The sequence below is a fragment of the Leuresthes tenuis genome, unplaced genomic scaffold (assembly GCF_036924035.1).
Source record: "Leuresthes tenuis unplaced genomic scaffold, fLeuTen1.0.hap1 SCAF_18, whole genome shotgun sequence".
Lineage (NCBI taxonomy): Eukaryota > Metazoa > Chordata > Actinopteri > Atheriniformes > Atherinopsidae > Leuresthes > Leuresthes tenuis.
In genome coordinates, this window is record NW_027325372.1 from 5,564,908 (window position 1) to 5,579,924 (window position 15,017).

At 38.7% G+C, this 15,017-nt stretch overlaps 1 protein-coding gene across 1 annotated transcript; it reads left to right on the top strand.

The window, feature by feature from the left end:
* Positions 1 to 7,609: 7,609 nt before the first annotated feature.
* LOC140275116 (glyceraldehyde-3-phosphate dehydrogenase-like) lies at positions 7,610 to 14,124 on the top strand. Its single transcript, XM_072370511.1, has 11 exons — positions 7,610 to 7,674; positions 11,074 to 11,173; positions 11,489 to 11,598; positions 11,671 to 11,761; positions 11,987 to 12,102; positions 12,206 to 12,287; positions 12,542 to 12,693; positions 12,982 to 13,060; positions 13,168 to 13,251; positions 13,432 to 13,529; positions 13,925 to 14,124. The coding sequence occupies exons 1-11, from the start codon at positions 7,652 to 7,654 to the stop codon at positions 13,992 to 13,994; spliced, it is 1,005 nt and encodes a 334-aa protein (XP_072226612.1). The 5' UTR covers positions 7,610 to 7,651; the 3' UTR covers positions 13,995 to 14,124.
* The last annotated feature ends 893 nt before the right edge of the window (positions 14,125 to 15,017 follow it).

The following is a 15,017-nucleotide window of genomic DNA, read 5'->3' on the forward strand; positions in this document are numbered from 1 at the left end:
ACAAGATACTAGCTGAAGCTTGGTTTCTTTCTGAGTAGAGCAAAGAACATAGGAACTGATTTCCACATGTGCTAAGAGGGAAACCATTCAGCTTTGTCCTCTCAAAAGCCAAAGCAGCAGACCTCAGACCAGCTGCAGAGGCAATGAGATTCGGGAAATCTCTGTCTCAATCTTGCAAGTCTTTCATTTGATTTATCTGCTTGTTTCTTGGCTCCTGCTCCAACAAACACAAACACTGAAATGAGCTTGCAATGGTGCTCGTAATGGTATTTTTGGTAATTTGTAGACAAATTCAGCAGCTGAGTTTCTAGTAAGCAGCACAAAAGACAATATTTGCTGTGTAGAAAGGATTTACAAGTGAAACTGTGCTGAAGCCTGGAATAAAAGACAACAATTTGGTTTATAAACAATTAACCTACAGGTAAAGATGATATGATTCAAATTCTGAATTTTTTTATTCCGCACAGTTCCTAAAATGCAAAGTCAGTCAAAAGTCATAATTATCAGTTGCAGTTGCAGTGTCAGGAACCCCCTTTAGCATCATGGTTTGGGCAATTTTCTGTCCTGTTTTTGTAGTGTTTAATAATGATGTCTCAGCTGTTTGGACAGACAGAATAAGTGAATAAATTACTGGATGAGCCACCCGAGAGACAAATGAAAAAAGGAAGGTGAGTGAGTTAATGCATAAAGAATAAAGACCAAAATTTGCCCTTTGTTTAATGATTGTTCTCAGGTATAATTTTTGGAACAATCTTTTGCATTCTGTTCATTCAACCATCATTCTGTAACTTTTTACATGTCACACTGACTCATACATTATATCTGTGGTATAAACAACTGTGTGAATAAATTGTGAATAAAAAGTCCCACATGGTCCATTTCAATCTTCCTACACATCTCATTTACCTCTGCTCACCTGGTTTCCTGCCAGTTATCCCCTCATCCTCTCTGCAGAGCTGATTAGAGGCCCCTTCCTGTAACAGAGGACGAGGCAAGGTCGACACTGTCCCCCGTCTGCCAGGAGAGCTCTTAGATTTAGTCGGTCCGGGCGAGGCAGAGGCTGCAGCAGGATGAAGATGGATGGTCTGGGGAAAGGTGGGTTAAAATGGCAGTATGTAGGCTGGGTGTCACATAGGACTTCGTTTGATGAAATAATCCAAAACTGCTCTGGCTTCATATAATGACCTGCAAGCCAGCTGTTAATTCATTTTCTTTACATTTGTGTTTGTGCATAGTGTGTTTGGTCCTGAAAGTCCTTGTGAAATTAGTTGGACTTTATTGTCCCATAATAAATCAGTTTTTTATTATGATCTAAAGCTACCTCCGAATGTCTATCACAGAGCATTAAATGATGGTTGTTTATGTTTGGAAATCACTAGCTCCTTATTTTTCACAATTTTCCCCAAAGCTTCTATAATCCATATTTTCATGTTATACTTGTATCTGAAAGCAGTTGCTGTATTGAAGCATTCCTTTTTGTCTTTAGCACTGTGAAGTGTCTTTAATTTCAGTTTTGCTTTTCTGGTTATAAGTGTTACAATGCTGGTTCCCCCTTCAGTGCTCTAATTGCATTGATTGCTGCAGATAAACTCTTAAAAGCTTCTGGATACCACCTGCTCAGCTCCAAGCAACATACGGACTGAGTTGGATACAAGGTGGTGGAGCATTTCGCTGGTGAACAACCAAATATTTGAGGGCTTCTGCTAAATTGTGTCAGCTGGGTTAATATCATATAGTAATGGACCCAACCACAACCTCCAGTTACTGCAGAGAGTCCCTCTTGCCTTGTCTCAATCAACAGTGCAATCTAGCCTGAACCTTATTCGAGCCTGATCTCACTACCCACTTGTCACAAACACTTGGCGTCACATTGTAATGCTTATTGTATTCAAATCATATCCAGTGTGCAGTGTTCATATTGTGAAAGGTTATGTTTTAGGCCAAACCATTATCTGTTTATAATCCTAACCAATTCATTTTGCCTCCTGACCCAAACCAAAACAGCAGACATTAACATAGCTCAGGGGAACAAAATTCCCATAAATCATGACACGTCATGCTTTTTCACAAAAAAAACACTGGTGGCTTTGATTAAAAAGGCATCTTTGAGGACCGGGAAGTTTTTCCGGGTTAAATGTGTCTTTTAGCTGTGGAGAGCAAAAACATAGCTAAAGTGGGCCCTGAATGAATCTTGCATTCCTATAGATGTGTCGATTCACAGTTTCAACTAAGAAGTCTGAAAATCAATTAAATTAATTATATTTCAGCTAAATTTTTTGCTGCCACCAAGGAGCCAAAAAATTGATTATTCAATAGTTTTATAGAAATATTAAGCTCAACTTGAAATCCACCAATAGCATCTTTTGCCACAGACTGAGGCCGCTAAATTGATGTTATGATTGAAAAAAGGACATTTCTTTTGTTTTTGTTTTGTTCTGCAGTTATCAAATTGCCTCTATCCTACTCTATAATTAACTGAAGCATTGAAGGGAAATATATATACGGCTTTTGTTCTTTAGGTTTAATCATTCATTTGTAAGTAGGTTTTTCTAGTGTAGAATTAATATATTAATGAGCAATACAAGAGTAATGAAATAAAAACATGAATTACAATGATTTCTATGAGAATTAATTAACAGAAAAAATTAATGAACTTGACATCCAAAAATTTACCAAGCCACATTTTGACAAAACCACACTGACAAAAGATGACAGTGCGGACCGCTCTGCCAGCTGGGGCCGCCATGGCTCAGGTCAGATCTATATGTGCTAACATTTCCTCAGTTCCATTATATTGTGCATTAGAGCTGGCATTGGATGGTGTGATACAGGGTAGGATGTATTGCTTTTAAGACTTGTTTTTATTGTTTTGACATTTGCACTTTGTAAAGCACATTGCACTACATTCGGGTTGTGTGAAAAGTGCAATATGGATCAAGTCTGATCGACTGATTGATGTTTTTCACATTCTCTTATTAAGGGCAGCTGCATGTTGTTCATATTCTCACTAGAGGGTGCCACAGACAGTAGTAGTGAAACAGCATGCTCCACTGATGCTTAAACTTGACTTTATATCGTTGTTAGTGTGAATGTCTGCTGAGTCTTTTTCACCTCTGTCTTCATCTGATTTTACATTGATCAGTCATGTACATTTCCTCCTCCTTTTCTCCCTCCATTCCTCTCTTAATCCCCCAGGTTTGAAGAAAAACACACTTCATACATGTGGTTCAGTTTCTCTGACAAACTTGTAGATGTCTCGTATGGAGGCTCAAACTTGGCATTTCTCTTCTCTCATTTCTCTGTTCTAAATATCCAGATACCGATATCTTTAAGTGATGCATTCAGATTTATTTTAATATCTGTAGAGAAAGAATAGATGTGTGATCAATGATCTGATGGTGTCTGAATAAGTTCTATCAACTGAGTGACGAAGGAAAGATTTGCTTGTAAAGCTAAATATTTCCTAACTAATCACATCATATATTCATGTTCTCAGTTTTATTTTCAGATTGAACTGGTTTAACCTATTTTATCTTTATCTTATTATAAAGTATTCATTTGGAGGCTCCAGAATGTTGATATGAAAACTATATTCAGTTGAGATCAGGGACTTTATACACTCATATAATATACACTCAAGGTACTCATAAGACCCCTAATATAGCTTGAAAAGTACTGGATTAAACTTAACTCATCCTTTAAAGGTGTGATTTACAGTTTTGGTGATAATGTCCATAGAATGGATTTAGTCTCTGTTAAGAGAGGGATTAGAAATATCACATTAAACACTGAACATCCCTGTTAAGAAGATTGTAAATCACATTTTAAAGTAAGATTACACAGCAGCCAATTCATAATGCTGGTTATTATCATAGTTATTTTCATACATTTATTTACCGTGCTCATAATTCTTGTTCTTCATGTATTGGATATGAACACTTATTTGATAATTAGTCATTACTGGCCAGTCTGTTGAAGTTGCTCAGTCTCAGAAATAAATGGTAAATGCTGGTTTATATTATGTGTTGTTAATCCTCTTGATCAGCCAAAGTGCTTCACAGGATAAGTCCAATCTATTAATCCACACAGCACTTCTTCTTCTATCCACTGAGCACATTTATATGTCATGCACACAGATACATCAGGTAAAATGCTGGCTTCCTGAGTTACAGCGGCCCCTTAAACTCAATTAGTGACCAAGCGTAAGGCCATAATCAAAGGAGAGTCATCACTGCGGTATTTTAACAGTTGCATAATATTTTAGGAGTGTGATAAGCTACCAGAGACTGTGATTAGTTAAAAGATGTTCATCAAGGATAAAGCCTCCAAAATGGTGTTCTTGTCAAGATTTGGATGTGAGAGGCCACTGAGACAATAGTCCTGGTGGCTCAGCAGGTTTAATCGCCCACTCCTGTCATCAAGGTTTCTATCTGCTTCTTGACCTTTACTAGATGTCTTTCACTTTCTTCCCTCCTACATTCTGATGTTACATTCATTGTTTTATGAAAAAAAGGAAAAGGAAATTCAATAAATGTCATCAGCTCAGAAATTAATTAGAAAAGGTCACCCTCATGGAAAGTTTGAGCCCTCTGAGGCTGATTGAATGGTCTCATGGTAAATGATGAAGAAGCACTGAAATGGAAAGCTGGTTTCTGGTTTTCTTTTTAGTGGTTGTTTTTTGGCTCCAGTTAGCTGCTAGACACAACTTATGGATTGAGAAGACAAACAGTGCAAACTAGACTGCATAATGAATCCACAGCTGAGGGGCCTGATTACTTTTGTAAATGATACATCTTATTTTTGTGTATTACTGCATATACTAGTAATAATATATATCAAAACGTTTAATCTACAACACAGTAATATGTGCAAAATGAGAGGAAAATATATCTGAGGTTGCCAAAAACCGGGAGGCATCAAGTTGTTATTTACTGACTGTGGTTCTGAAATGCATCACATTCTAACTTAACTACAAGTCCCTCAGTTTATTTATAAACCCCATTCATTGCCCAGTGTGGCTGATCTCTGTAGACATATTTGGGTTTAGGTGACCTTTATCACATAATTTCATATCAATAGACTGCTATAGCAGTGCTTGAAGCCATGACTGCTCCAATCTAAATGTAGAAAGACAGTGGATTTCACACAAAATTTGTTTTGAAAATGAATATTATGTGATTTTTAGACCAGGACAACTCAGGAAATATGTCTGGTGCTCTGTGAATGCTGGTGAATATTTGAATGTTTTTGTGAACAGGTGAAAAACACAGACCCCACAGTGTGACAATATATATATTTACAATAAAGTCCAAGGAAAGGGTTTCATCTTGACTCCATTGTAATTGCTGAAAACAGCCTTGAGGGGAGAAAGAGGAAGAGGAGCCGCAGGCCAGGAGAAGCTCTGACTTCCTCAGAAGTTCCTCTGAAAAACAGTAGCTTAATTTTAGATCATGTTTATACAATCTGAGCACCAGAAAGACAAATATCAGACTGGAGCAAGCAGGACTTGAATTATTAACCAGCTGTCTAACCAGTGGGGTTGTCGTAGCAACCATGTACCCCTTTTTTGGATAAGGCATGGCAGTACTGAATCATGGGACTTATCACTGCTGCTGGAATGCAGTCCTGACCCAAGACAATGCATTTATCAAGCTAAATCTTATATATAAACTGCAGGTAAGTACACTGTTACAACATAACTCACACAAAGGAAGCACAATATTATCTTTGTGCTGCTTTTGTGGCCTGTCAATACTTTTTTTTTCAAGCACTCAAGACCAATTTCAGTCATAGTTTGTATCAAGACATTCTCTCTTCCTTCTGACAGTACTCACCTCACAGGTATCTTTGACCCTGACCAGCGATGTCCAGCCAACCAAGTCGACCTAAGTAATGTTGGTCCCTTTGACATATTGAAACTATATGTAAAGAACAATATGCAAGAGAGGATATTTATAGACTGACCTTTACGTCTCTCCTCAGACACGTGTGTTCATTTGCCCTCTGGGTTAAAAGATGCTGGTGCATTGTAAGTCTTAAGATATCCATTTTACATCCAGTATTAATATGTGATCTGTAACTGAATTTGATATCTGGATTAAAATATCTCATCTTTCTTTATTCAAAGTAAAATCCAGCCGTATGGATAGCACCTGTTTAGACCTGTTAGGTGATCAAGATATAGATTTTCACCTTGCAATGGCACATTCTATTTAAAATACCACATGTCAGCAGGGTCAGATCAACAAGGATATTGATGACTGACTGGTGATATGTCATTAAAAATGATATTCCATCATGCCAAAAGGTTTCACTGGCAGGTATATTCCTCCACTTTGAGCAATATTTGAGCCGTACTAAACAGCCGTTTTTGGACATTACTGGCTTGGGGCAAAGAATTACAGATGGTGGGCGTGAGATTTTTGTATTTAGTAGCAGTGTTAAACCATGTGTTCTTCCTGAATTAACAAAAGAAATAAATATGTAAGCAGACAGAACTTAAATTGTAGCACAGCTTTAAAATGTCATGTTACTCTTTGAAATATATTTTTGAGCTGTTTAGTTCTAATAAACTGCTCTGTCCACATTAATGCTTCATTGTGTTTGACCAGCATATCATCAGGACGTAATAAAGGCTTGTCATGGTGTGTGGATCTTTGGTCTGTTGACTGATTATGCAGGAACACAGGAGATTAGCAGCATTGTCAGATGACTCAAACAGTAGAACAGACTTCATTTAATTTTCCTGAGGCAGCTAAAAACAATCTTACGTTAGCTATTTCCCAAAGTTATGTGTTGAATGATATTTATAAATGATTTTTCTGCTTATTAGGCAACTGTATCTGTATGCAACTAAAAGACACATGTCTTAGATTGGAGTGGTATCCATTAAGATGCCTTCATTAATGATTACTGGATCACCACATTCATTGAACACTCCCTGGGAAAATGGTATGTTTGTGCCGTCACTACAGGAATATTTTTGTTCATATAGTCAGGGCCATACTGAGGGAAATTCAAATCTAAATGACCTGGTCGTTTAAGCCTGCGTGACATGACATCCTATCTTTCCTTTGTCTTCTCCTCTGTGTGCTGGGCTTCACGTAGCAGCTTCACATGACCAGCACAGTCATAGGGTGAACATGAGACTGGACAGGAGGACAGTAAGGGGGGCTTCAGGGGACTGGTATTCCACTTAGGACCACTTAAGCATCATGTCTTGATGGCTGGAGGGGGCGTGGCCCCTGCGGTGCGCGGCTGGGATAAATTGCCTCTCCTCAGTTTGGCCTTGCACTTCTTCTCCTGTACGGGAGCGTGTTGTTACATCTCCAGGCGGCCCAGGTGAGTTCATCCGTCTTTTTTCTTTCTTGCTAAAGTTGTCACAGCTGTGCAGTCATTTATGTCTGTTGGATCTTAAGCGCGGCTCTGAGCGACAGGTGAAAGACTTAAAAAAGCGACTTTTAGTTTTTCCTGTTAGGCCTTCTGTCGATTAATTTGAACATTTAACTTAAATATTCTTTTAAATTAATGTTTTGCTGTCACATTGCTTATTTTAAGTCACATAAGCATGAAGAGGCATGTGCTGTTTTAGATTGAAGTCAAATTAAATGATCAACTTTTCTTCCTTTCGGAGACTTGACCACATCACAAAATGGTGAAGATTGGGATCAACGGGTGAGCTCGATTTTTCTCTCCTTTGTTTGTTTTCTCGCTTTGTCATTATATGTTGTAGCGTTATGACATTGATTGATCTTTAATCTGAGCTCTTATGACACATTAATCCCCATTTCTCAAGCGTTCACCATCTGTTGTCTTGTATGGGGCCGCAAGTCACAGTGGTCCTGGAAAATGCTCTTGAAATTCTTTTGAATATCTCTTCGTGGAATTCATTGTTTCACTATAAGAACAATCCCAGAAAGTGTAGGAGGACATTTTAGAGGATGATGTGGTTTAGTTTGAAGACTTCTACTTGGTAGATTAATGGAAAAAGGATTTGAAATGAGCTTGAGCGAAAAAGTAAAGTCGTCTGTGTCCATTAGATGTTGAGTTTTAGTTTCTAGGTAAAGTTAGTGTTGTAGTTTTAAGTAAAAAAAATTGCTATGTGATGGCAAACTAAGAATTTCTTTCAAACAGTACTTTGAGCTAAACCATAGCTTGATTTGTCCTGTAACAATGGGCACAATGTTAAAACCATTTTGGGACCTTTTTTTTTTTTTAATTTTAAGATAAACAGAAGTTGCAACCCTGCATTAAAGTCCTGGAACTTTGCTTTGACCGTAGATGCCAGTTATTTGGTGTTCACTTTCAGGACTTAAGCGTCTTTAATTGTGACACTGAATGCAGCGTTGCTCCAGATATTTGTGGTTGAAAACAAGTGTATGTGAGATGACAGAAAAGGCATATGTAATCTAATAGAAAGAGGTGGGGGATCCTTGAGCTTAATCCCCAAACATCTCAAACTTCAGTGTTTTTCAGTAATTGGTCGGATGTGCTGCCCCGCTCGAGCAGCCACTTTGTACTGGGTCTGTCTATTCTCTGGTTATTTATAGTACAGTGGTGTCATAGTTGATGCCCCCTTTTTTTTCACACCCTTCATCCCCCTCCAGTCCCTCTGTCTGTATCTATAATCTCCCCAGCTGTCACATTCCTTTTATTCTCCCCTTGTCTAAATTTAACTCCCTAACCTTTCTGCTAAAGTCCAGAGATTATTTTATTTTTAATTTTTTTTTGCCAGCAGTGTAGGGATGCTGCTCAGACTTGGAGATTGTTGAAACATTCTCTTCTCTGTGAAGCAGCTGCTGTGAGATCTAGCTTGTTAATCTTGGACAGATGCCAATGCCAACAGCGAGCCTCAGAAACAGAGGATGGGCTGCTGTCCATTTTGGCCTTCTGGCTATCTGGTGGCTCCCCAAACCTAAGGGAAACTGCATAACTACTGGCATTTTCCCCTCAAATCCTATATAGGCAGGCCTTTTTTACATCCATTCCAAAGCATTCATTATCATCCCTGTACAGTTTAAATTTTGTTTTCAAGAAGTTTTAAAACTTTTTGGCAATCTGTGCTTCACACATTTCGTGCGTTAGGGTGACCTGTTGTGTGATGATGTAACGGGGGTCTAAATTACAGTGAGTTGGTACACATTTTATGTTTGTCACATTGCTGTCGGATGCAAGAATTCTCTTCATCGCTGACTTTAATGTGTGCACCACTAACATTTAAGACCTTTTGTCTTTTTTTTTTGTATTCTCTGTAACAACTGACCAAACCACAAGTTACAGCAAGGCTCTGACTGTTTTGTTGCAGACCTGTCTCCTATAAAACAACGCTCATGGGTTGGAGATAAGTTGAGCAAGTTCAGTGTCATGGAGGACCCTCTTTTGAGCTGGCTTTGAAGCGCTGCCTAATCTGAGGACACATGATGCATGCTGAGCTGTATAAAAATGCTTTTAACATTCTGTAATTTAGAAAATGCTTGTCCCTGATTTAGTCACCCATTTTACACTGCTTTAATAGTTTACATAACTGGTATTGCTCTAGTGCTGTGATCTTGGTGTCCCTATGCAGTTCTTATTCATGGCTTTTGAATTGAAACTACTTTGACGAGGGTCACGTTGAGACATCCTGCCATTTCAGATGTCAAAGTTTCTGTTGCTCTAAGAAAATGACCAGTGTAGTGTCCAAAAAACATTTGATCATGATGTGCCCACTATATCCTCCTTCACAAGAAATTAGTGAATGATTTCAAACGCACTTTGTTACGTATGCTACCTTAACTTCCTGGTGCATGTCGACCTTTTATACTTGGTCTCTTAACTTGGGATTCTCATCATGTGATGGTCTCTTGACATGGAATTTCAAGGTTTCTTCCAGGACAACTTGCAGTATCTAATACAACTCATTATTGCTCCTTGTTGGACTGAGTTGCATAATGACCAATTTGGTGTCTAAAATGTAACGCTTCATTTCATCGTTCTATCCTAAAGTCAGTTGTGTACCTTAGGCATGCAGTTACTATCTTTACATCTATTTTCCTTTTGAACAAGGCATTAACGAGTTTTTAAAATGGACAGTATTTATCTTGTGGGCAAACAATGCAAACCTAGATTAATTGAGCTGAACTTTTTCAGCAACTCTGCTCTGCAGTTTTAACTGGAACATAAATTTTTTCACACTTAAGTTCCTCTTACTTCTAAAAGTTGCCATTTTAACCCTTTCTAGCAGTTGTATTTAGGATACTACACTGATAAATGAGTGCAAGTTCTTTCCCACCACCTTTTGAAATTCTTCATCTTGCTGTAATCTACTGAGAGCAGGGTCTGAAATCCAACTCAGTCTTTTCTCAAGAAAATTGGTCAACACTCCATGGATAGTTGGATAGTTCAGTAATATTTGGAGCTTGGATAAATGTTTGTTTGTTTTATTTTGCATCCTAAATGTTTTAGTTTGTTTTAGTTTTAGTTTGCATCCTTGTTGACCCATCTGCATGCTCAACTTCTAACCTAAAGTTAATGAAGAATGTGAAGGTTTTTTTTTTTTCTCTCTTGCTAGAAATTCAGTGATTATGGGTGACTTAGTCCTGATATCTCTTGCCCTGATATTTGTCTGCTCGTGCCAACCATTGTTATCTTCAGTCAGGATTGGCAGGTGCTGTACAGGCAGGCTTTCATCTGCAATGAGATGAGCTGTGGTAGGTTGGTATTTGGCGCCTCCTGCTGGTTAGTAGTATGTAAAGGGAATCCAGCTGTCTTGGCTTTGGACTTGAAGTTGTTTCTAAGAAGCGTGAAGTGCTCAAATTCAGTCTCTAAGAATGCAAGGCTAGAAGCTTGAAGAAAGTTCAATTTGGCTTTTATAGCAAGAGCTTTAATCTTGTGTCATTTTGCAGCTCAGTATTCAGGGCTTTTGAATTCAGACTTGTAATGGGCTCACAATGTTGTGTCAAACATTTTTTGTTTTTTTTCGTATGGCTGAAAATGTTAAATTTGTCTGGTTTATTCCCTTTAAACATATTTTTATGCTGACCATAGTGTGATTTCTTGAGTTGTTCTGGTCATCGATTGCCTTCTGCATTTCAGATTTGGACGCATTGGCCGTCTGGTGACCCGTGCTGCTGCCGCAGGTGGCAAGGTTGATGTTGTGGCCATCAACGACCCCTTCATCGACCTAGACTACATGGTGAGAGGCCTGGCTGCCTTTCTGAAAATCTGCTGTGCTCTAAATTGCTAATTTGAGTCCTGACACATTGCCTTCCAAAATCTTTCCAACTGCTCAAAATGTCAATGGTTGTGTTGCTGTTGACTTCTAAGACTTTACAGTGTTTCTCTGCACTTCTTCTAAGTGTTGTTTTTTTTTATTTATATATAAACATTGCCATCAATGTAGACAATCCCATTATCAGATTGACAAAAAGGAGGGGCCCTTGAGATTTTGGTTGCTGTGTAGGACAGCTACATATTTGAACATTAAAATGCTCCTTTTTTTATTTTTAAGGTCTACATGTTTAAGTTCGACTCTACTCACGGTACTTGGAAGCATGGAGAGGTGACAGCAGAGGGTGGTAAACTGGTTATTGGCAAGATGCACATCACGGTCTTCCACGAGTGCGTACCGTCACTTTAAGGTTTTAATTTTTGTCTCTATGTAGTCAGATTCTGTTTAACTTGTCTCAACAGGAGGGACCCCACCAACATCAAATGGAGCGATGCTGGTGTAGACTATGTTGTGGAGTCCACTGGTGTGTTCACGACCATCGAGAAGGCTTCTGTATGTTGACCAAATGCTCTCAAACTGGTTTGTCAATGGAATATGATTACGGGGTAGTTTCATGCAGAAGTCATGTGAAGATTTATGCATTATTTAAACTTTGGGAACTAATATGTTAAAGAAGCCAGTAAAAGGAACAACTTAGTTAAGTTTCTATATGTTGTCTTTATTTAACGTGCATAAATGCAATCCCTCTGTATTAAGTCTTTGTCTTTTAACCCCCAGGCTCACCTGAAGGGTGGAGCTAAGAGGGTGGTGATCTCTGCCCCCAGTGCTGATGCTCCCATGTTCGTCATGGGGGTCAACCACGACAAATACGACAACTCCATGAAGGTTGTCAGGTGAGCCTCCCCTGATCCTCTGTTTGCAGGAGCAGTGTTGGCTGTCGGTTGTAGTGAGTCTGATATAACTTTTTATTTATTTTTTATATATATATCCCCATAGCAACGCTTCCTGCACAACCAACTGCCTGGCTCCACTTGCCAAGGTCATCAATGACAATTTTGGCATCGTTGAGGGTCTCATGGTAAAGAACTTGCACACTTCACTGATTTGATGACATCGTGCATGACACTGGTGCTTCACCTACATCCTATTTTCATCGTAAATCGGTTATTAGTGCATTTAATACTGCATCACTGTAGTCGGTCACCTGATCAGGTGGAGCTCATTTGTCAGTCAGGTGAAAATGTTTTGATTGCTTGTGATTTTCATTTTTGGTCCAACAAATGTGGGGAAATGCCACAATATAACATTCATGGATATGTCTTGCTCTTCCAGAGCACAGTCCATGCTGTCACTGCCACACAGAAGACCGTTGATGGTCCCTCAGGAAAGATGTGGAGAGATGGGCGTGGTGCCTCCCAGAACATCATTCCAGCCTCCACAGGCGCTGCAAAGGCTGTTGGGAAGGTTGTCCCTGAGCTGAATGGGTACAATTTTCCTTTATCCAATTTCCTCATGATTATCAAATAACTTTTTTTTTTCGAAGGTATTGCCTCCAGTAGGGGTCCTTGGGCAAGACCCCTAACACTACCTGAAATGTGAGTGTAAGTCGCTTTGGATAAAAGCGTCTGCCAAATGCATAAACATGCAGCCCTTAAATCATGCCTTCAAGCTATGACTCTGTAGCTGGGCTTCCTCTTTCTCCAGGATTAAGGAAGGTGGATAAATTTCTGTGAAATGCGCTTCATGCTTTCATTCTGACCGTCTCGTAACAGAAAGCTGACTGGTATGGCTTTCCGTGTCCCCACACCCAACGTGTCTGTGGTTGACCTGACTGTCCGTTTGGAGAAGCCCGTAAGTGTTTTATTTTTTTATTTATAAAAGTTCCTATTTCTTTTGAACTGAGCTAAATTCATCAACCCAGAACCATTTAAAAACATCTTTTTGCTCCTCCCCTTCAGGCCAAATATGATGACATCAAGAAGGTCATCAAGGCTGCTGCTGAGGGACCTATGAAAGGAATTCTGGGATACACAGAGGATCAGGTACAAAACTGAAGTTGTCAATATGACAGAACAATTTAGATGTTTTGTAAATGATTGCTGCTCATGGCTGTCTCGCAGCCATTAGATGGCAGCACATCACAAAATTTTACAGAGTAAGGTGTACTTTTTCTCCATAATTTAATTTCAGAGATTATATCTCGTATACATATTTCTGCTCAGGTTGTGTCCACAGACTTCAACAGTGACCCTCACTCGTCCACCTTTGATGCCGGTGCTGGTATTGCTCTCAACGAGCACTTTGTCAAGTTGGTTTCATGGTGAGTTGGTGACGTACAGTTTAGCCGGCTCTGTCAGGTCTCTGAACCTGGAGGGCTTCGGTGTGAACATAAAAGCATATTTGGCAGTTTATGATGATTCAGTACTCTGAAGATCTGCTGAAGTATCCACTTTGCATCTACAGAGATGAGAAAATTTAAGTGATTCTTTGAATGTGTTGGGGAAATTGACCCTGAACTTGCAGAGTCTTTTCTAAAGAAATTAAAAAAAAAAAAAAAAAAAAACACTATTAAAACATGATCAATTGCACTATTAATCCAACGCAGGTTAATTCTGTTGGTAATGTAATCACATTTATTGTGCAGCAAAGATAATCTGCCTGACTACACATAATCACTGGCGTACTTAACATCCTTTATATTCTGTTTGCTCACAGGTATGACAACGAGTTTGGATACAGCAACCGTGTTTGTGACCTGGTCCAGCACATGTTCTCCAAAGAATAAAGTTGCAACTTGTTGCTTTCTATGATTCCTTGTTCATTCACATGTACCTGGATGCTGTTACATCTGCCCCAGGATTAATCTCCTCCACAGGAAATGTCCATCTGAAAATAAAAACTTTTTGACAACTTCACCTCTTCTCAGCATTGATTTTATTTTAATTTTTTTTTCTCTCTAATCCCTGAAATGTTACTCAATGAATGGTCTTTTCTTCTTTACATTTAATTAATTTGATCCACAGTTTGAAAGATGCTTTTTATTTTTAAATGATTGAGGTTTGGAAATATTTAAAGGATGGATTTACCAAATTGTGTGTGAAGAATTGGTCTTGAAATAATGTTTGGATATTTGTAATGTTTGTTCATATAATAAGCAACGGCTCTAAGGGGAAGTTTAATATTTTGTTAGCTAACTGAATGGGCAGGGACTTATTACTTAGGCCCAATTCCTCTCCTTGGTCTGCATTTTACAGAAGCCATAGTCTAATAGCCATCTAAATGGCCCCTTGCTGAAGGGCTCAACCACTACTGATCATTACTCTTTGAACTCTAAAATAAAATGAATAACTTTCCTCTGGGGAAAAAAAAAACTTTTTTTTTTTTTTTTTGCACAAAGAATTTTGCACAAGTTACAACAAAGGCGTCTCCCACCGTGGCAACCTTAAAGAGATAGGTGAACAAAATCACCACTTTAAGTAAAACAACATCAGGAAACCTAAAGAAAGCTATACGGTAATTTTTTATCCTTGTTTTCTCTGACACAGTCACATGTGGACTTGTTAATGGTTTGACACACATGGTGGCTTGGCAATCATTACTGGCAAATACTGAAGAGATGTGATCATACTAGTGTTCTTTTTGTTTTTACCTTCTACATAGAAGCTGTTTCTTGTCATAAACAAAACCTCCATATCCAACAAGAATGTCAGAAGTCAGAAATGGCTTGTAATTAAAATAATCTTCTTGGTCAGGTTTTGGTGGTTTGAGCCTTCTGTGAGGCCCCTAATAAATGTAAATGCTTGTCTTC